At 53.4% G+C, this 19604-nt stretch overlaps 1 protein-coding gene across 16 annotated transcripts in view; it reads left to right on the top strand.

Annotated features, from left to right (window-relative positions):
• Positions 1-19604, top strand: part of COL13A1 (collagen type XIII alpha 1 chain) — a 159950-nt gene that overhangs the window by 111760 nt on the left and 28586 nt on the right. For 14 of the 16 annotated variants that reach the window (XM_017873169.1, XM_017873176.1, XM_017873168.1 and 11 more), the window contains 12 exons: positions 5519-5563; positions 6497-6529; positions 7273-7299; positions 10110-10163; positions 10952-11038; positions 12002-12055; positions 13192-13236; positions 14032-14100; positions 15319-15342; positions 17203-17265; positions 18292-18336; positions 18644-18796. In XM_017873169.1, coding sequence (XP_017728658.1) covers positions 5519-5563; positions 6497-6529; positions 7273-7299; positions 10110-10163; positions 10952-11038; positions 12002-12055; positions 13192-13236; positions 14032-14100; positions 15319-15342; positions 17203-17265; positions 18292-18336; positions 18644-18796 — 699 coding nt within the window. The remainder of the gene's footprint in view (positions 1-5518; positions 5564-6496; positions 6530-7272; positions 7300-10109; positions 10164-10951; positions 11039-12001; positions 12056-13191; positions 13237-14031; positions 14101-15318; positions 15343-17202; positions 17266-18291; positions 18337-18643; positions 18797-19604) is intronic. The other 2 variants (XM_017873175.1, XM_017873174.1) reach the window with 2 other exon arrangements.

Below are 19604 nucleotides of genomic sequence, written 5' to 3'. Positions count from 1 at the left end.
ACTTGGTGTGTTGCTCTTTTCAAAGAATTAAGGAAGTGGAGTGCTTTGCCCACTGGCACTGACTCCACCCAAATGAGTCCCCCAGGGAGCTGGAATGGTTTCAGTACTCCCAGTAAAGCCTGGAGGAGGCAGCTTGCCCCAACCTTCCACGACAGCTATTCCTGAAACCTTCCTGCACCCCTCCTGCTCTTGTAGGACCTAAGTAGCCCATGCCGTTCCCACTCCCACTGAGTGCTCCGTGCAGATGGAAGCCATAGATGCAGGAGCCTGCTAGTGTGGGGACAGTATCTTCTTTGAAAGCTATGAAATCCTAGTGGGGACATCCAGACTATTTGCATAAAAGATAAGAAAACTAAGATCTGGGCCTCTGATCTGAGACCTTGTGGAGACTAAAGCGACCCCAGCCCCCACCCTGAGCACTCTGGGCTCTGTTTTTCATGCACTCCAAAGTCCAAGATTAATTAGAGCTGACTTTTCTTTTTGGAACTAACTACAAAATCAACCGATCTCAAATTGAGATTACAAGCCAGCCGCCCTTCCAAAGCCCTGGCCTTCAATGGGGCACCCAACCCCGGTAATTCCCCGGATCATTTCCTGCCGGTCCTAATTACCAGAGGACCTGGAATTTCCGCAGTTCTGGTCCTCTCTGGTGTGGAAGCTGGCTGGAGCAGGGAAGCAGGAACTGAGCTGCCTTTTTCCCGGAAGGAAGACCTGAGAACTCTTTATAGGGAGAAAACCATTAGCCCTCCACACCTGGCTTTTCTGGCCTAGGGAAAAGACCCTGGTCGAGGCTTCAGGCTTGAGCCATCCGCCGACCACCATCCCTCCACCCCCTCCCTGCAAACTCCCCACACTATCAGGCAGGCCTTCCTCCTCCGTTACAGAGAACAAAGAGCCTGTGCCATCAGATGCATTTGCTTAGGGCCTTCCAACCCAGACCTGGCTGCAGCAGAACCCAGGCCTAATCTCAGAGAACTTCATTTACTTCCCCGTGCTTCCCTGGCCTGACTTTGGCTGGGAGCTGACCTTAAAGACCCCTTCCTTCCTCTAGACTGTGCTTTCTTGCCAAGTCCCTGCCCAGCTTGTTCAACAAACAGTAAATCGCCAATTAAGAGGCTACTCCCACAGGAGCAGAGCATGGCTGGTTTATGCTCCAAGGAGCTCACTTCCATTCCATCATCTCTGTAAAGGATGCATCCTCCCACCTGGAATCTGGGACCAGAACAGAGGACCTATCAATGCTGTGTGGTGCTCAGGTGCAGGGCCCAGCTGGGGAGTCTGAGTGGCAGCCTCAAAATCAGGGATGGGACAGGCCTTCAAGGTCATTCAAAGCAAATGCCTCTCTACCCACTTGTGCTCCCCTAGAGCCTTCTCAGGCACAGTGACTACAATCTACCCCTTCCTGCATTGGTTCTTGGCACTGAGGTTAAAAAGCCAGCCTTGCAGTGGGGTGGCTGGATGTTGGCCCAGGAGTCACAGCTTCTGCCATCACACCATGCACATGGCCGAGACCTTTTGTAAGGCTCAGAGCACCCACTTCTCCAGCCCAAGTAAGGCGGCTGAGAGCCCCCAGAGGAACCTCTGAGTCCCTTCTGGGGAGACAAGAGGAGGCAGAGGTAGAGGAGGTGAATCGAGGCCTGTGGGCTTTGCTGGACTGAGTGAGCCAGGCCCTCCAAAAACCAAGACAGTGATGAGTAAGTGGATGGAAACTGAGCACAGTTACTAAGACACTTTTTAAACAGAAAAACCTAGGAGGGGAATTAGAAAAGAAGGAGCCCCTAGACAGGCTCACACAAAGACGTGCCCCAAGGAACAGCCCTCTGAACAGAGGTGAGCCACCGTCCTCCTCAGGCAATAACCACCCCCACTCCCTACCCCCGCCTCCTGCCTCCTGCACATGGGCCCCAGCCACAGCGACGCTGGAGTCCTTGATAATGACTCTCACCTCACCATCATCCGGGAACCAATGTTTTTGGCTTTAGGAGAAGCCCCGTTCCCCAGTTCAGAGGTCAGGCAGGGGCAGGTCCCTAGAGACAAGCCCTGGGGAGTGAGCCTAATGAGAGTGGAGTGAGCAGCAGAGCGAGGTCAGCTGGGGGAGGCCAGTGGGGGCGCCCCTGCTTCCTGCCAAGCAAGGGGGTGGGTGGGACGGAGGCCCTGCGATGGGGATCAAGGAAGCCTGGGTCATTTGCGGAATTAAGAGAATTGACCCAGAGAGGAGGGAAGGGGCGAAGGTCAGCCACCCTAACAAGGAGGGCTGCCTCCCGAGGAGGCTCCCGGGGCTCTGATTTCCCATGAGTGCCTGATTGTGTCTTTACACACTCACATCAACAGGGGCTGAGGACAACCCCAATTAGCCTGGAGACTCTCACGCTCCGGGGTTTTGCTCTGCACAGTTTCTTCTGGGATTGGAGACAGAAGCCCAGAGACAAGCTTGAAGCAGACGCCACCTCCTCCCTGCAGGAGCACCCCTGTGGGTAGGAGGAGGGGAGAGCAGAGACCCACTAAGACCCCTCCTAGAGCTGCATTTTTAACCAAAGCTAAGAGTCCCTTCCTACCCCACAGATCCTTTTTCTGGAGCTACCAACCAAGCCAAATGGCACCTCTCCAGCTTTGGCCTCTCTCCTTCCAAAGGGCCGTGCAGGGGAGCAGAGACAGGGCTGGGGTGTGTGGGAAGAGAGAGGAGCGCCAGTGGATGGGAGGTATCTGGTCTAACCTCACTTTGCAACCAAGAACCCTGGACCAGTGGGAGAAAGTGGCTTATCTGTGGTCACTTGCACTCCCAGCCCAGCTCCCCGAATTGGAGGTGGGAAGAAGAGGGCAGGGGCATTGGGGGAAAGCAAGAGAAAAGATAGAGAAAGTGGAAGAGAGGGATGACGGGGGCCTCGGAATAGTCAAGGACTCCTAAGCTGACCTCCACACCAGAGGACTGTGGAGGCCTCTGTACTGAGTCAAACCGGTTTGGTCATTCAGAATGTTAGCAGGGGGCCCTCCAAAAGAAAGAATGACAGGAGCCCTCAGCTGGTACTACTGAGAGGGCTTGGAGACCGCTCTGGCCAGTGTAGCCAGACTTCAGATGAGGTACTGTCGCGCCCTCTGCCGGCCACAGAGCGGCTGTGCACACAGGCAGTGAGCTTTTCTGGGCATCCTGCGCTGAGCTGCCCCCGCACACCGACCTCTGCGCTCCGATGGGCCACAGACATAAGGACCCCCCTTCCCCAAGCAAAGAGGGGCTCTGCTCTGCTTTAAGGCTGCTTGATGGAAGCAGACAGAACATCAGTCCATCTGATATTTGGGTTGGCCAAGAGAAGTGAGCACCTTGGCATACGGACAACAAACTATCCAAAGCCCTAGGCTGCACGACCTTGGCAATCATACCTGGGCTCTGTGAGCTGCGGTTAGCTTACCTGTGAAACGAGAATAACGTCCACTCCCACATTGGAAGGGATTGTTGGAGGTGGAATAGGGGAAGGTTGTAAAGCTTTTCAGTCCAGGGCAGACACATGGCAGCTGCAGTAAGTGGCTGTGCCCTTCTCTCTCAGTCCCACAAGAAGGAAGTTAATGTCTAGGGCAAGCCTTGGGCTCTGGATTTTCAGCTGTGGTAACTTCCTGAGTTTAGCTCTGCCATCCCACCTGTGGTTCAGGGGTCACTGGTGGGGTCATGCTGAGAGAGGGCTCTGGCATTGGGAACTAAAGATTCTAAGCCTTTTGTAGAATTTAGAGACTCGGCCCAAAGAGGATAAAAGTGAAGCCATCTCAGGCAGACGTAAATTTGTGTGTGCAGATTACAAATGCTAAGTGGTCCCTGCCGCATTGAGGATGCAGTGCTGGGTAATAGGGGATAGCGAAAAGCTTCATAGAAGAGATAAAAGGGCCCCACTCCCATCAAACAGCCTCTTCAGGCTGAAAACAGGGCAGAGCCTCTCTCTACTCAGAGGCCCTCGGGTCTGTGGCCCCTAGGGATGAAGGAGTCAGTGTGCGAGGGCAGCGCAGCCTAGGGTGCTCAAGCACTGGCTGCTCTATCAACCAAGAATCCAAACGATGCAGGGGTTTTCAGTTGAAGAAATGGCAGAAAGACACAACTGTGGAAACGGGTGGTGTTTTCAGGGACACAGAAACTAGTTGATGCACCCCATGGTATCAGGTGATGAGGCTAGGAAGGAAGCGGGGGTCAAAACGTCATGCTCAGGAACCTGGTCCTTTTCCTACTGTCAACAGCAGGCCAGGGATGTTTTAAGGCAGGGGTCTCGCTATCCAGCCTGTGTGTTAGGGAGCTTAACTGGACACTTGCATGGAAGACCCATCACGGAGGAAGAGGGTGGAAGTACTCTAGCCTTGGTAAGGAGAAGGAGGGACCAGGACCTCCTGTAAGATGGCAGGAAAGGGAGAGTGTAGACAGCTGAGAAGGAGGCCAGGGAACACCAGATCCCCTCTGCCTTTAAGCCTATGGGAACTGCAGCCTGGCCTGGCAGCCACAGCAGTCACACCCAATGGGGCAGCTGGGCCGGGAGCAGGATTGTCACACTCTCTGTTGCCCGTCCACAGTGCTGGCCTTCAGATGGAGGAAGTGGCAGCAGGCTGGCCACAGTCACCTGTTGCTGGACACCATCCCGGGCCCCAGCTGGGGCTTCGTGCTCAGGCACTACATAGGATTCAACTCCTGGAGCCAGGCACTGCCCTCCCCCCATCCCCTGATGTAGCCAATGATAGTCCTGACTTACCTGCTCTTGGCCTCCCATTTGTCCCTGGCTGTCATCTCCAACTCCACCGCCTTGTGGTGTGTCCTTCATCCTGATCTCACCCTACTCTCACAGATTTGGCATTTTCCTGGGGAAGTAAAAATGTTGAACATAAAGGTAGGGTAGCGTCAAGATGGTAGAGCAACCCTTTGCTCTCCCAGAGAAGCAACAATGGACAGGTGACCCTACCTGTGCCTCCAGACGGGTAGGGTCAGAAATGGGGTGGAGATAAATGGGCAGGGACACATGCCCTTGGGAAGAGTTAGACCCAGAGGACTTGGAAGGGAAAGGAACCCCAGATAAAAAGAGAAGAGAGCTCCTGTCTGGCTCAGCCAGAAGGTACCATCCTAGCAAAGCTGCTGAAATGAAAACGAGGCAAGAAGTCCAGGCAGGGACCGGAGGGAAGGTGTGCAGTAGGTAAGCGGCCAATGGGTGGCTCCTGCCCCTGGTCCCATCCCACAGCCCAAGTTCCAGGTACAGCTCAACCACGGAGTGGTAGGTAGATCTTGGGCCAGTCGCTTCCCTTGCTGAACTTGCATTCCACTAAGTGAGCCTCTCTCTCTGGGGGCCTTTCCTGCTCTGTGACCTGTAACTTGGGCCCTCCTGCAAGTTCACATAGCTGAGGGCAGGGGCCCACACAGCTGCCACCAGCAGGGTCCTCAGCTCAATATGAACGGGACATCCATCCCATCCTCCAGACAAGCCATTCTCACCAATGTCTTTGCAGGCTGACAGGCCCCGAATCTGGTCCTCTCCTCATGCTTTCTCATTTCTTCCTCCAGGGAGAACGGGGCATGCCAGGGATGCCCGGCAAGCATGGAGCCAAGGTACCTCCCCCTTCCCCACATCCCAGGCAGCCCCAAGGCCCCTCCCCCAGCGCCCATCCCTCTCTCCCCAGCTCCGGGGACACTCTGGAGTCCCAGTTCTTTGGGCCTCCTTCTGCCTGTCCTGGCTCTCCCAGCTGCAGCACTGTGGTCTCCCATCGGTGCCCCCTGATGTGGGCGGCCTCCTCCTGGGCATCTCTGGGTCATAAAAAGCCATTTCAGGTACCCCTAGCTCCACTGCAGTCCTAAGACCCAAGTGGAGAGTAGGGACCCCCAAAAATCACCTCCACTTGAGATTTGCTAAGGGGCACTTTGGGCATCATATATCTCTCAAAGTAGGTGGCCTTGGGCTGATACGAAAACAGAGTTCACTCCAGCCACTCCCCAGTCTGTGAGGGCAGAGATGCGCAGAGCTGACTGTGAGGGTCATGTCAATCAGACACTGGAGACGACTGTCCTGGTGAAATCAGCCCCTTTACTTTGTCATCTACCCTGCCCCCCTCTCCCGTGGCTTTCCAGCCTCCTGCCCTCACCCCTCCCATCTCCTCCTCCTTTCATATTCCAATGAAGCTCCCCCTTCCACCCCAGGGACCCTCTCCCAGCCCCATCTAGTGCCCCACAGTCCCCACTGTGCCTCCCAGGAGAGGCCAGGAGCCACGCATGTGGTTGGGAAGCCCAGGGAGCCCTGCAGACTAAGTTGTACAAAGCCCTTTCCTCAGGGTCCATTCTCATGGCGTCAGCTCAGCACCCCAATCTCCCAGGCAGAGTTGGTGGTTGCGGGGTTGGGAGGAGTGGGCGGTCCTCCTTCCCGTCACACCATGGGGTGGCTGTCCACTGCACCGTGGCCCCCTCCCCCCCTCCCGCCCTCCCCCGCTGCTGCCCCCTCGCTGCAGAACCTTTTTTTGTCTCAGACCTTTTTTTGTGTCTCTCTACCAGGGGACTCCCGGAATTGCCGTAGCTGGGATGAAGGTCAGTGGACTTTTGCAACCAACACATCAGGGACAGGGTGGGAGAGATGTGAGCGGGCAGAGCTGGGAAACTTAGGCTCAGTGGGGTGGCTGGCAGACCAACAAGGGGGCATACAGGATTTGGAAACATTTTTCTCAAAGTAACATTTGTGCCAGGTGCATAACCTTGAGCCACAGATGTGTAACTAAGCCTTGCAAGTAAATAGCGAAGGTTTCCTGCCTCAACTCACTAGCCTGCCAAGGCACCAAGGCAGCAGGAAGGCAGCCCAGATCTTTCCTTTATTCTCTGTAATTCAGTAGCTATATGCTTCCAAAGCTTCAGAGAGAGCAGGAGTTCATCTCCAGAACCCCCACCCTAACTGCCCATTTGGTTGGCAGGCAGATGCGAGGATAGCCTGGAAAAACAAGTGTTCAAATTCAATCTTCACAGCAGGTGCACTTACAGGGGGCACCATGTCCAAACCAAATGCCTATTCCTTCCTCTCCTTCCTCCTGGGCTGCCTCACTTATGCTCCCACCTGCCACGCCCCTCACCTGGGAAGAATAGAACCTTCTAAGGGTCAGTAGCCTGATAGGCCTCCTTTGGCCTGGGACCTGATGCCTGAACAGAGAAGAGCCGGGGCTGGCCCGATGTTTCACTAATCCCACCCTGACTGCCCCCCACCCCACCTCCACCAACAGGTGCCTTGCTCATTTGCTTCTGCTTTTTCTGTGTCTCACATTTGTTTCTCTTTTTCCACACAGGGTGAGCCAGGGATCCCAGGAACCAAGGTACTGATACAGAGAGAATGTTCTGGGCTGCACAGAGCATTGGTCATGGGCGGAGGTGGGAGGGGCTGCTGCTGTTTTGCTCTTGGTCCCCCTGAGGCTGGCCTGGGGCTGGGGACCTGGCTGAGCAGAGGAGGGCCCACTGGTCAGGAGCACACTGCAAATGCCTCCCCCTCCCTGGGTCCTGGCCTGCAGGCATGCCAGCTGCAGCAGACAGTGACTATTGTCCCCTGCACCTACAGGGTTCTCTTTCCCTCTTGTATGACAATAAGAGATGTGACAAGAAAAAAAGGTTGAGAAATACTAGGTTAGAAATATTACACAGGTTTCTTTGCTGCAGACCTTCTCAGAACCTTTAATTTGCTAAATGTGCATTGAGGAGCTCTCAAAAAGAAATATCTTATGTGGCATTTTCAAAACTTTTTTGACCAGAACACCCTTTTATAAAGAGGAAGAGCTTAAGGGACAAGTATTCTGGAAATGCTGGTCAATGATCACTGCCCATCCTACCCCTCACTCCCTGCCCATCTTCTTATCAGTGACTTTCTCTTCTTACCCCAAAGGGAGATCCAGGAACAGAAGGGAAGCCGGGGCCCCCAGGTTTGCTGGGAAAGAGGGGGCAGAGGGTAGGATATCGTGTATTTGAGTGTGTGCCCCCTCGTCCTGGCCTCACCAGTCCCCTACTCCCTGGCCTTCCTCCGTGGCTGGTGTGTCGCCTGCAGCGTGCTGTTGGTGCATGTGTCCCAAGATGAGGGGAGTGGCAGGATGGCCTGGCCAAGCTTTAGAAACTCACCTCAAGAGCATACCCATTCTCCTGGGCAGCCTTGATTACCCAGCAGAAAGCCTAGCAGAAGGAGGAACCTGCCTCCCTCCACCTCTGCTCCCCAAGGATCTCCATAGGTCAGGACCCACAGCCTTTCCTTTTCCACCTGGCCTGCTTCTGAAGGATGCCCAGACTAAGCACATCTGCAGGAGCAGCCCAGGCAAGACAGGACAGCGGGGACTCCCTCCCACTGCCAGGGCCTCTGCCTGGCCCTCCACAACCCCTCTTGGCCAACCTCAGGCCATTTTACCGTTCAGCTGCTACACCAGGGCAGGTGCCAAGGAGAAGACGCCCAAAGACTTGGTGTGGCACCTTTTGTGGCTCCAGCTGGAATGAATGTTCATTGAGACATCTGACCAAATTATAAGCCCAGAGCCCTCAGCTCACATTATTACACATGAGAACTGCCTCTCCCTAGGGCCATGGGTAGCAAACCTTCTTGTGCTGACCTGATACCCCAGCCCCGCTGGTGGGGTGCTCTTGGAAGCTCACCTGAATTGGACACTGCTATGCACTGAATATGTCCCTCCCAGACTCATACGTTGAAGCCCTCACCTCCAGTGTGGCTGTATTTAGATAGGGCCTTGGCCTTGGGGAGGTCAGTAAGGTTAAATAAGATCATAAGGTTGAGGCCCTAATCCAATAGGATTGGTGACCCTAGAAGAAAGGGAAGAGAGAGAGAGAGCTTTGAGAGACCTTTCTCCCTCACTGCCTTGTGAGAACACGGCAAGAAGGCCATCATCTTCAAGGCAGGAAGAGGGCTCTCACCAGAACCTGGCCATACTGGCACCTTGATCTCAGACTTCCAGCTTCCAGAACTATAAAAAAAATACATTTCTGCTGTCAAAGCCACCCAGACTTTGTTATAGCCGCTGAGCTCACCAAGACAGCTGCTCTGTGAAGCCTTTGTGTCCCGGAAGGCAGAGCAACTGGGAGACAGGGGTTCAACCTGCCTCTGCCACTGACTCAGTAAGGGGTTGGCCACCAGTCATGTAACCTCCTGGGGCTTCCCCCGCCAAATCTGTGAAATGAGAATGGGGTTCAGTATCTCTAAGGGGCTCTATGATTCATGTCATGGGGGAAAAATGAGTTCTTCTATACTGGAAGAAGCTGAGTAGGTAAGTGTATTATTTTGCTAGGGCTGTGGTAACAAAGTACTACAGGCTGGGTGGCTTGAGCAGAAGAAATTCATTGTCCCACAGTTCTGGAAGCTGGAAGTCCAAAAGCAAGGTGTTAGCAGGGCAGGTTCCATCTGAGGGCCAAGAGAGAGAATCTGCTCCAGGCCTGTCTCCCGGCTTCTGGTGCTTGCTGGAAATCTTTGGCATTCCTTGGCTTATAGACGCATCACCCCAATCTCTGCCTCCATCTCCACGTGGCATTTCCCTATGTGCATGTCTGTGCCCAAATTTCTCCCTTTTATAAGGACATCAGCACATTGGATAGGGGCTCACCCTACTCCAGTGGGACCTCATCCTAACTCATTACATTTGCAATGACCCTATGTCCACATAAGATGAGCTGGTTATAGCTAGAGGCAGAGAGGGGGGAGCCAGAAAAGACTGGGGGCCCTTAGCTGCTAAGCATGAAGAATCTGAAGAAGAGCAGAGTGGTGAAAAGGAATTGCTTGCCCAACCACTGGCGTTCTGAACTGCTCACCTCTCCCAGGAGACCCCCAGGATAGACTAGATGCTTCTGGCCTGTTATGATCTGTGGCCCGTGTGACTTCTCCCCAGCATGAATGACAAGGGCCCGGGTCACATGGGAATAAGGAAAGCAGTCATGCAGGTGTCACCAATGCGAAGTGGCCCATGGAAGTAGCCAGCCGGCATGGGGGCCAGGAGGAAGTGGAGCCCTTCAGAAAGCCAGCCGGGGGCAGAAGCAGGGAGGCAGGAGCAAGGGAAGGCAAGGCCCTAAGCTGTGGGGCTGGTGGCTTCCCAAACCTGCTGCAGAGACAGTTCCTAACCCCCACACTGTCTGCATCTCCCTGCAGGGAGAGAAGGGGGCTGAAGGCTCCCCTGGGCTTCCTGGCCTCCTGGGGCAGAAGGTAGGTGTTACTCTGAATGAGGGTTCAGGTCCTTCGTCACCCACATCCCATACCCGGCCCTGCACATCCACACGGGCCCCAGCATTGGATGTGTCTGCCTCCCAGACTGCAGGAAAGGCAGCTGGAACACAGACAGATTCTGTTTGTTCGGGGAGAGGTGCCATAGGCAGGCCCTGATTGGCAAAAATAAAATGTCTAAATGTAAAGAATTCGGTAGCAATGACCTGGTCAGATTTCTTTGTACCAGCTCTGCAAATGCATCCCACAGTTCATGAGCTCTGTAAGATATTTAATTTAAAAATTAAAACAAACAAAAAAAAAAGATGAGGCCAAAATAAGTTAGGGGAGGTGTGCATAATCAGATGGGCTCCTGGAAAGTCACAGTGCTCCTCAGCCTGTTAGAGGCTGGAGCACCCTACAGTGACGGGGTCTGCAAAGCCTTATTTAATGCTGCATTGCTTAACATAGTTTGGCCACCAATAACAATGTTATTCCACATTTTGAATATTCTCAACCCACTGAGCAGTGTTCCGTGGAATACGCTTTGAGAAACACTGCTCCAGACCCAGTTTCGAAGGGTCCCTTGTGTCAGCTCTTAATCTGTTGCCCTTCAGTACACACTTCCAATCTCTCTTCAAATCCCATGGCTGGATCAGACCAGTCTGGGGTTCTGAAGTCCTCTGGTCGGTCCCCAGACATCCTGGGGCCCACACTCCATAGTGTCCCTCCAGTGCTCAGCCTAGACCTTCCTCCACACCAGGGACGCTAACTCCACCTTCCACCCTCAGGGAGAGAAAGGCGATGCTGGCAACTCCATTGGAGGAGGCAGAGGGGAACCTGGCCCTCCAGGGCTCCCTGGACCCCCAGGGCCAAAGGTGAGTGTTCCCTGGAATCAGTGTCGGGGAGGCATTTACCTGGGGACTTTGTCTTCAGCCTGTTCTCGGGGACTCTACATCCCGGACATCCCGCCTTCTCTAGCCTTCCCCTGCTCCAGATGTGTGGTTTTCCCCATGGATTCCAAAAAGGTCATTTGGACCCAGCTCCTGCTTCCAAGCAGATAACAGTTGGACCTTTCAGAGGAGATGTCTTCCCTGGGGCAGATGGATAGTCCCAGTGACTCAGATGACTCTGATGTAACTGAGTCAGGGCTCAATGGCTGCAGGACCTCGATGGCTATGCTGTAACTGAGCGAGAGACCGATGGCTTCAGGGCCTTAGGACAGCCAAGAGACCCCCCCACCTTGGCTCTGAGTAGGTTGCAGGTCAACTATTTCAGCTGGGCCCCACCTGGTACCAGCACATCTGGTAGGTGGCAGCAGTGGAGGCAGCTGCAAACGGAAACTGCCTTCACTTTCCTTTTGCTGCTTGAAAAGTGCAATGGTAAGATTTGGGTTTCCCAAAGCAGATGCCTCCTGTGTTGCTTGGTTTACTTTAGCAGCACTGAGAAATGAAGGGGGTCTCTTTCTTAGCTCAGAAGGAAAGCATGAGTTACTCTACATGACCTGGGGCAATACACTCATTCATTCCGCCCACATCCACCTGCCATGGGCTGGGCTTTGCGTGGGCCTAGGAGGGCCTGGCAGGGCAGAGTGGACACCAGTAAAGGGTACAGAATGCAGGGGAGGAAAGCAGGGGGGGCTTCCAGAGGAAGCAAGACCCGGGCTGGGCCCAAGGGTGGGTAGGAGTCAGGGAGGTGGAACAGTGGGAGGTGCCGAAGCCATTGGGGAAAGAGGCCCAAAGCCAGCACCCAGGGCATGGGCAGCAAGACCATCTTTTCCCCCATAAGCAGCTGTCCAGGAGCCCAGCATGCCCTCATCCCAACTCTCTCCTCTTCCCCAGGGAGAAGCGGGTGTTGATGGCCAGGTCGGCCCCCCAGGGCACCAAGGAGACAAGGTACAGAGACCCTCACATCCCAGAGCTACAAGATGAGGGTCAGCTTGGGAGGTCAAGAATCATCCCAGCCGGCCCTCAGGGTATCCCTCAGGGCACAAGGCTGACTGGCCATGACCCCTGGCTTCCCTATTTCCTGGTCGGCTTTGGCTTTAGAGAGCCATCCACTGAGACAGCAGTCATGCAAAAGCCAGTCTAGGGATGGGACGCTTGACCAGGGAGTGACACAGAGCTTCCCAAGCCACTGGTAAATGAGGGGCTCTCGCTTCTCTCCAGCTACTCCCTATGAAAGGCTGCTGCGTCCCTCATGAGTTCACAGTGACTAAAGTGCTGTGGCAGTGGAGGAGAAAGACAGCGGGTTACCCAGAGGCAGCAGTGGCTCCACGTCCCATGAGCAGGGTCATCAGGAGTCACACCAAAGGGTTCTTGTTTTCTTTATTTTTACTTTCTATCTTGGTTTTTTCGATTGTCTTTCATTATCCCAGAAAAATTGAAACTGTGCTTGGTTTTTCACAAGTTACACCGCTTTATCATCTATTCCCCATGGCTCTGTCCTGTTTGCAACAGGAACAAATCCTTCCACCCGCCCACTCTGGGAGGTGGGTGCTCATACACCCATGTCCTCCTGAGACCCTCCTGGTCCTCCACGTTTCACTCGGCATTCTGGGTCTTTCACAAGTAGAGTGGGCAGCAAAAGAACCGTTTGGGCTCTCGATGGCAACTGACACCCAGATAATTGGCAAAAAGTTGCTGAGCCCTGGATACCTGAGCAGAATAGAATTAAAGAGAAGCAAATGTCCCTGTTCCCATGGAGGCAACTGACTCGGGGACTGGGGAAAAGGTGCGAGAGAGACAAAGGGGGGTCACTAACAATGAACACAGAGCAGAAAGAATGCCACCGAGTCTGAAGTTGGAGGAACTCAGACCCAGAACTCAGAACCGAGTCCCAGAGGGACTCAGAGGGAGAGAGGAGTGTGGGTGGGTGTTCCCTGGATGCTTCCTGAAGGGGCGGAACCTGCACTTCTATGAACTAGGAACTAAGAGGAGCCTCCTGGCCCTTATTACATGGCCCATCTAGGGACATCAGGCTCTCTGTACCAACTTCATCCCCACTTCGCTCCAATTTTGTCATGCAACAGGGGGAGCCTGGAGCAGCTGGAGAACAGGGACCAGCTGGCCCCAAGGTACGTGCCTCTCTCCCCTGGAGTCACAGTGTGAAGCAGCTGGTAAATCAAAAAGCATCTGAGACAGGTCTCAATTAATATTTATAAGTTTATTTTGCCAAGGTTAAGGGCACATGCCCAAGAGACAGGTCTGTGCCTTTTGCCAAGGATGATTTTGAGGGCTTCAATATTTAAAGGGGAAAAGCAGGCTGGAGGGGAAAGAGGAATGGTATGGTAATCTGCACATTGCAAGGAAAAAGGAGCAAGTAGCAGAATAGTTGATTATGTATTGGTCTCATGCTCAGTAAATCGGCACTTTACGTAAGCTAAGGTGAACATGGAGCAGCTACCTGTGGGGATATTGAACCTTTTATCTGTAGCTCTCTGCTTAGGAATAAAAGGAAAGGCAGCTTCTTGGATGACTCAGCTTTCAGCTTAACTTTTTTTTTCTTTTGGCCGAGTGAACTGGGGTCCCGAGTTTCTATCTTCCTTTCACAGGCTTGACCTTGGGGTCTTGACAGGGAAGGAGGGGAAGAGCATTCTGGCCCTCAGCTGGGAGGTCTGACTGGCAGGACAGGTGGACCCAGCCTTCCCAGTTCGGCCTAGCCCAGACTTCTCACATGGAGTCCTCCATTTGTTCTGCAATCCCCGAGCATCCTCTGAGAGTGTTCGGAATCCCCAGGGCCCCGCTGGCTGTTCTGGGTCCACGTGTGTGCAGCCAGGTGCAACCAGTGTGGGCGGATAGAGAGCAGGCCACAGTTGCTCTCCAGGCCCTCCTGGACCAGGCCCTGGGTTGAGATCTCATTTGCCTTCTAGGGCTCCAAGGGAGAACCAGGGAAAGGAGAGATGGTGGATTACAATGGAAACATCAATGAGGCTCTCCAGGTGAGCAGGGTCCAGCCCAGAGGCCAGGATCCTCATGGACCTCAGGGCTCTGCACCATGCCCTGATCAGGGGGCCCTTCCACACAGCTGAGTAGGGGCCCTGCCCTCAGGCCCTCAGGTAGCCCTTCCAGAAGAGCTGCTTCCTCATTTTCTCTCCTTCGACCTCCCGCTGTGTAGCTTCCTGGCAAATGGCCCCATTACTGGCATCCAGGTGGCCGGGTTGTCTGTCTGGGCCCAGCTGGCCACTTATCCTGCCTCTGGGCCCCTGAGTGCCACAGTGGAATTATCCTGGCACCCCACAAGGTATGGCCCATCCAGGGTACTGGGGCCCCATTTCTTTAACGCATGCATAACCCCATTTCACACAGCAGAAAATCTTCCTGGAACGCATCTCCTTTCATGTCAGTTTAATCCTGTTTCAAGTTCATGAGCTCCCGCTCCCCACCCTTTAAAGCAGGGTTTCTCAGCCTTGGCACTGTTGACATTTGGGGCTGGAGAATCTTTGTGGTGGGGGGAGAGGCGGTCCTGTGCGTTGTAGGATGTGCAGCAGCGTCCCCAGTCTCTACCTGCTAGATGCCAGTAGCACCCCAGCCTCAGCTGTGATAACCAAACTATGTCTCCAGACATGACCAATTATCCCTTGGGGGAAGAAATTCCCCTGCTCAAGAACCACTTCTTCAAAGGAGTCTGTGTCCATGTGTGACTCCATTTACAAGGTGTAAAATCCTCTTTTAAAGCCAAAAGTCATCTCTCTGATCTGTTTTTTGAGTGGTTCCATATTTTGCTATACTGTGTCTATTTAAAGGGAGGTGCGTGGCAACTTTGAAATCTGGGTCCTGGGAGAAGAGGAAAGAACAAGGGAGGGTCCTCAGATGGTGACTAGAAAGAATAAGAGGTGGTGCTTCCTTCCCTTTCAGTAAAGTGAAGTAGAGGTTGCAGTCCATTTAAGGTGTGCCTGAGTCCATTGTAGGGCAGCCTTAGAGTATAATCATGCTTAGGAGATGCTGCATATTCTCTGTCCAGTGATTACAAACCTCATCGAGAGCTGGGGGTGGGGGTGGTGTGAGTCTGGGGACCATGGAGCCCACCTGCGAGGGTCCCCCTCCACCCATGCTCCTTTGAGGGGCCCAGCTCCCCTGTTTCCATGACTGCGCAGTGAGAACCTTCCAGTTGGCTCTTGGTTTGCTCTTCAACTGATTGCCTGGTGTTGGTTTTTTAGGAGATCCGGACACTGGCCTTGATGGTAAGTCTTGCTCCTCCTGGCTTTCCTTGGGCACTGGACTGGGGGCTGGGGACGGCAGCCTGGAAGCAAGGACTTGATTTCTCCCCTCCAGAAAGCAGGCCCTAGGCTGCAGATTAGGGTTGACCCGACAGGGCTGGGGCAGACGATGATCTGAACTGGAGGTGATGGGTCAGAACTGGTAGGTGGGCCTCGAGAGTTGCCCGTGCCCTGGGTCATGGCTGTCCTCTATGTAAAGGCTCTTCTCCAATACAGCTGTGCTCTCTGGTGACAATACAAATGCTGGATTCTATTTATAGCTATGTCAAGGAAATAGCAGTACTGAGGAGGATGTTTCTAATGTTTCTTTTTTTTCCCAATTTTTAGCTAATTAAATCCATTACCCTGAAAAACTAGTAGCAACCTCCCACATATCCCCCTTTCCTAGAAATCAGTTTCATTATCTGCACTTGGAAAACCAGGCAATTTCAAGCCTGGGTTTTGTACAGGTGCCCACTGGTGACAGGCTGTTGGTAAATATTTGTAGTTAAAACGACTACCACCAAGTTTAACTTCTAAGGTAGAGAACGGGAGGAGAGACCATGTGGTTCTCTGATTAATGAAATTTCAATTCACCTAATATTTTTTCATGGCTATGAGCCACAGAACACGCTTAGGGATGGCACAAACTCAAAATCAAACACCACTTCTGTGACGTCCCAATCCCAGAAATTGCTATCAATGACGTGGTTCTGGAATCAATGAATTTCATTTGGAGACATTAACAGATATTACTCGGCAGGGCACAGTGGCTTATGCCTGTAATCCCAGCACTTTGGGATGCTGAGGTGGGCAGATCACTTGAGGTCAGGAGTTCAAGACCAGCCTGGCCAAGATGGTGAAACCCTGTCTTTACTAAAAATACAAAAATTAGCCAGGCATGGTGGCAGGTGCCTATAATCCCAGCTACTCAGTAGGCTGAGGCACAAGAATCCCATGAACCCAGGAGGTGGAGGTTGCAATGAGTCGAGATGGCACCACTGCACTCCAGCCTGGGTGACAGAGTGAGACTCTGTCATAATAATCATAATCATAATAATGTGAAATAGCTATTGGAAATAAAATTTTTCCAGAAACATTTTTTTTCTTTTAAAATCAACCTTGAAGTGTAACTTAACACATAATAAAAGGTACTCATTTTAGGTGTAGAGTTTGATGAGTTTTGATAAGTACATATACCCAGGTATCCACCACCCAATCACTCTAGAAAATTTCTTCATGTACCTTGGGAGTCACTCCCAGCCCCAGGCCACCACTGCTCTGCTGTCACTTCTGTCACTGTAGATTAGATGTGTCTTTTGCCTCTTCTAGAGTTTCATGTAAATGGAATCACACAGCATCTGTGTCTGGCTGCTTTTGCTTAGCAGAATGTGTTTGAGATGCACCCTCACCATCAGCACTTGGTTCTTTTTCTCTGCTGAGTAGTATTTCATTGTATGGACGTACCATGCATTCCCCTGTTGATGGGCATTTGGGTTGTTTCCTGGAGACGTTTTTAAGTCATTACTGGGGAAGGTCAGACTTAGCTTCTTGGAACCCAAAGGGTCGCCAGAGGTGCCCTAGAGAGAAGGAGGAGAGGGTATTGAACGTGGCTCTCCAAACCCCACCTCCACTTCAACCCAGTCACACTTGGTGCTTATATGTTTTGCATTTTGGGTTCCCCATGTTATTGTCTTTGCAAAAAAAAAAAAATGTGCTTCTATCACTGGAGAAAGGTTTGAAAACAACTTATCTCTACAAGCCAGGCTTCACATACAGCCCTCGGGAAACAGGCTACCCCCTCAGTGGGACAGTTCTTCCATGTGTCCTTCCTTTCTTTCCTAGGGGCCTCCTGGTCTTCCTGGGCAAATTGGCCCACCTGGAGCTCCAGGGATTCCAGGCCAGAAGGTAAATCTTGTCTTGACAAAGGGGATGAAGACCTTGCAAGAGCAGCGACCCCAGGGCTTCCCCTCCTCCTGGGACCCTCTCATCTTCCCAGCACCACCGCCATACCCTCCTGCTGCTCCAGGGCACCAAGGGCCCCACCCACCCACCTCCCAGCCGCCGTCGCTCTTCTGTCCTCCCCTTGCCATCTGCTTGGGCTCCTGTAATTCACAGAGCTTTCTGATGCGGTGGGGTCTGGGTCTAGACACACCCCTGCCCTTGCCCCACCCAGACCCACAGCAGGAATGAGGACCCCATCAGGGACCTCGGCATTCGAGCCCCTCCCCAGTCCTCCCACCTCACTCCCTGCCCTTGCTTTCCTTTTACACTCCACCCACCTGTGTTTTTCTCAGAAGGTCTGCCCCTCTGTCTCCCACTCATGACGTCCTCTCCCCTGCAAGTCTCTGTCCCTCTTCCCTTTCTTTCAAAGCCCTTCTCATCTTTCAAGCCCAATTCAAAGACCACCTCCTCTTTGACGCCTCCCCTGATCTGTCAGGCAGAATTCCCTGCCCTTTCCTCTGGGTAGGACCTACATCTTTTTGCCACCTCCCTTAACTCCCTACCTGACCCAAAGAAGGGGCTTGATTTGTGTGAAGATGAAGGGAGCACCCTGTGGAGCAGCCAGGGCGGGGGTTCTGCATTCAGGGGAGACAGGAAGGCAAGAACCCTTCTGCTAAGGGCACCTAGGGCTCTCAGAGGCAGCAGTGGGAGGTTGTGGCTAAAACAGGGACATGGAGCCAGAGTGTCCAGACTGGGATCCTGGCTCCCCAGTTCACTGACTGTGGGCCTCAGGCACACAACTCTGTGCTTTGGAGTCTTGTCTATAGAAGAGAGGCTGCAAATGCATACCTCCCAGCAACACAGTGAGAATTAAATGAGCAAACTTTATGAGAAAGTGCGGAGAGGGATGCCAGGTGCACGAAGCAATGAGTAACTGATGACTGCTATGGTCTCTGCCCTGAGAGTGACCTTTAGTTGTTCTGGCTACAGGGGGAGATTGGACTGCCAGGCCCTCCAGGACACGATGGGGAGAAGGTATGAACAGACATCCTCCAATCAAACCTCTGAAGACAGTCTTGGCCCTGGGGGCAGGAGGCGGGGCAGGATGGCGCTAGAACTGGCCCTAGTGTGAGCCCAGTGGGCAAGGGGAGATGCGGAGGGGCAGGGAGAGGGACCCACCCTGCAAACCCCAGGAGGAACCAGGCAGACCCAAACTGGGCTCTCTCTGCCTGCCCCAGTCAAGCACCAACGAGTCAAGGCCTTTGGACTTTTCTGTTCTCTCTCCCTCTCTTCTCTTTTCTCCATTAATGTGTCTAAGAAGCATTGTTGCTATTTTCTAAAGGGACCTCGCGGTAAACCAGGAGACATGGGCCCTCCTGGTCCCCAAGGCCCCCCAGGAAAGGATGGACCTCCAGGAATGAAAGGAGAAAACGGGCACCCAGGGAGCCCAGCAGAAAAGGGAGAGAAAGGGGAGACAGGACAAGCAGGCTCGGTGGTGAGTGGCAGGGCTGGTTGCCCTTCCGTGCATACACCACACCCAAGCATGATGCGAGCTTCTTTGCACTTTGCATGGTGCCAGCTGCTGCCTGGGCTAGAAACCTGGGGCCAGGACTTAGGGGTGGGGGATTCACTCAGCTTCCCCTCAAGTCACTCACTTTATGAAGGCCAGTTTCCCGACTCAGGAGACCTGAGTCCTGCTCTGTCAGCTATATCCTTGGGAAAGCCACTGAGCCTTGCAGAGCCTCCGTCTCCTCATCTCTAAAATGGCAATAATAATGTCTTCCCTGGATACCTCACTGGATTTCTGGGAAGGAGATGAAGTCATGGTTTAGAGTTGCCTCTTTGGAAAGTGTACAGAAGCCCTATACCCAGGAGAGGCTGCATGTACAGAAATGGGGCCTTCGCCCAGTCCACTAGGCTGCCAACTTGACTTGGGAGCCTTCTCTGGGTCTCAGGGGTTTCCATCTGTGAAATGGGTGCCATCCTAGGCACCTACCCTTGAAGCAAGGGAGCCACATCCTGTGCATGCCACAGTTGGTCACACTCAGCAAGACCACCTTGAGCTCCACTAACAGAAATCGTTGTCATTTTGTAGGGTCTAGACAGCCCAAATGGGGAGAGAAGGAGAACCTGGTGGCCAGAGCAGACCTGGAGTGGCAGGATTGCCTAATCCAGCCGAGCTTCTGAGGTTTACAGTGAGGCCAGAGGGCTGGGTGTCGAGGTTGTCTGCAGGCAGCCACAGACGAGGGTCCTCCCTGGGGCCACCAGCCTAGCGGGTGCCTGGCACTGTGATGAGGCTGCCC

This window comes from Rhinopithecus bieti, unplaced genomic scaffold (assembly GCF_001698545.2).
Source record: "Rhinopithecus bieti isolate Rb0 unplaced genomic scaffold, ASM169854v2 scaffold_6907, whole genome shotgun sequence".
In the NCBI taxonomy this organism is placed as follows: Eukaryota; Metazoa; Chordata; class Mammalia; order Primates; family Cercopithecidae; genus Rhinopithecus; species Rhinopithecus bieti.
The sequence above is the reverse complement of the archived record's forward strand: the minus strand, read 5'-3'. Positions and strand labels throughout refer to the sequence as shown.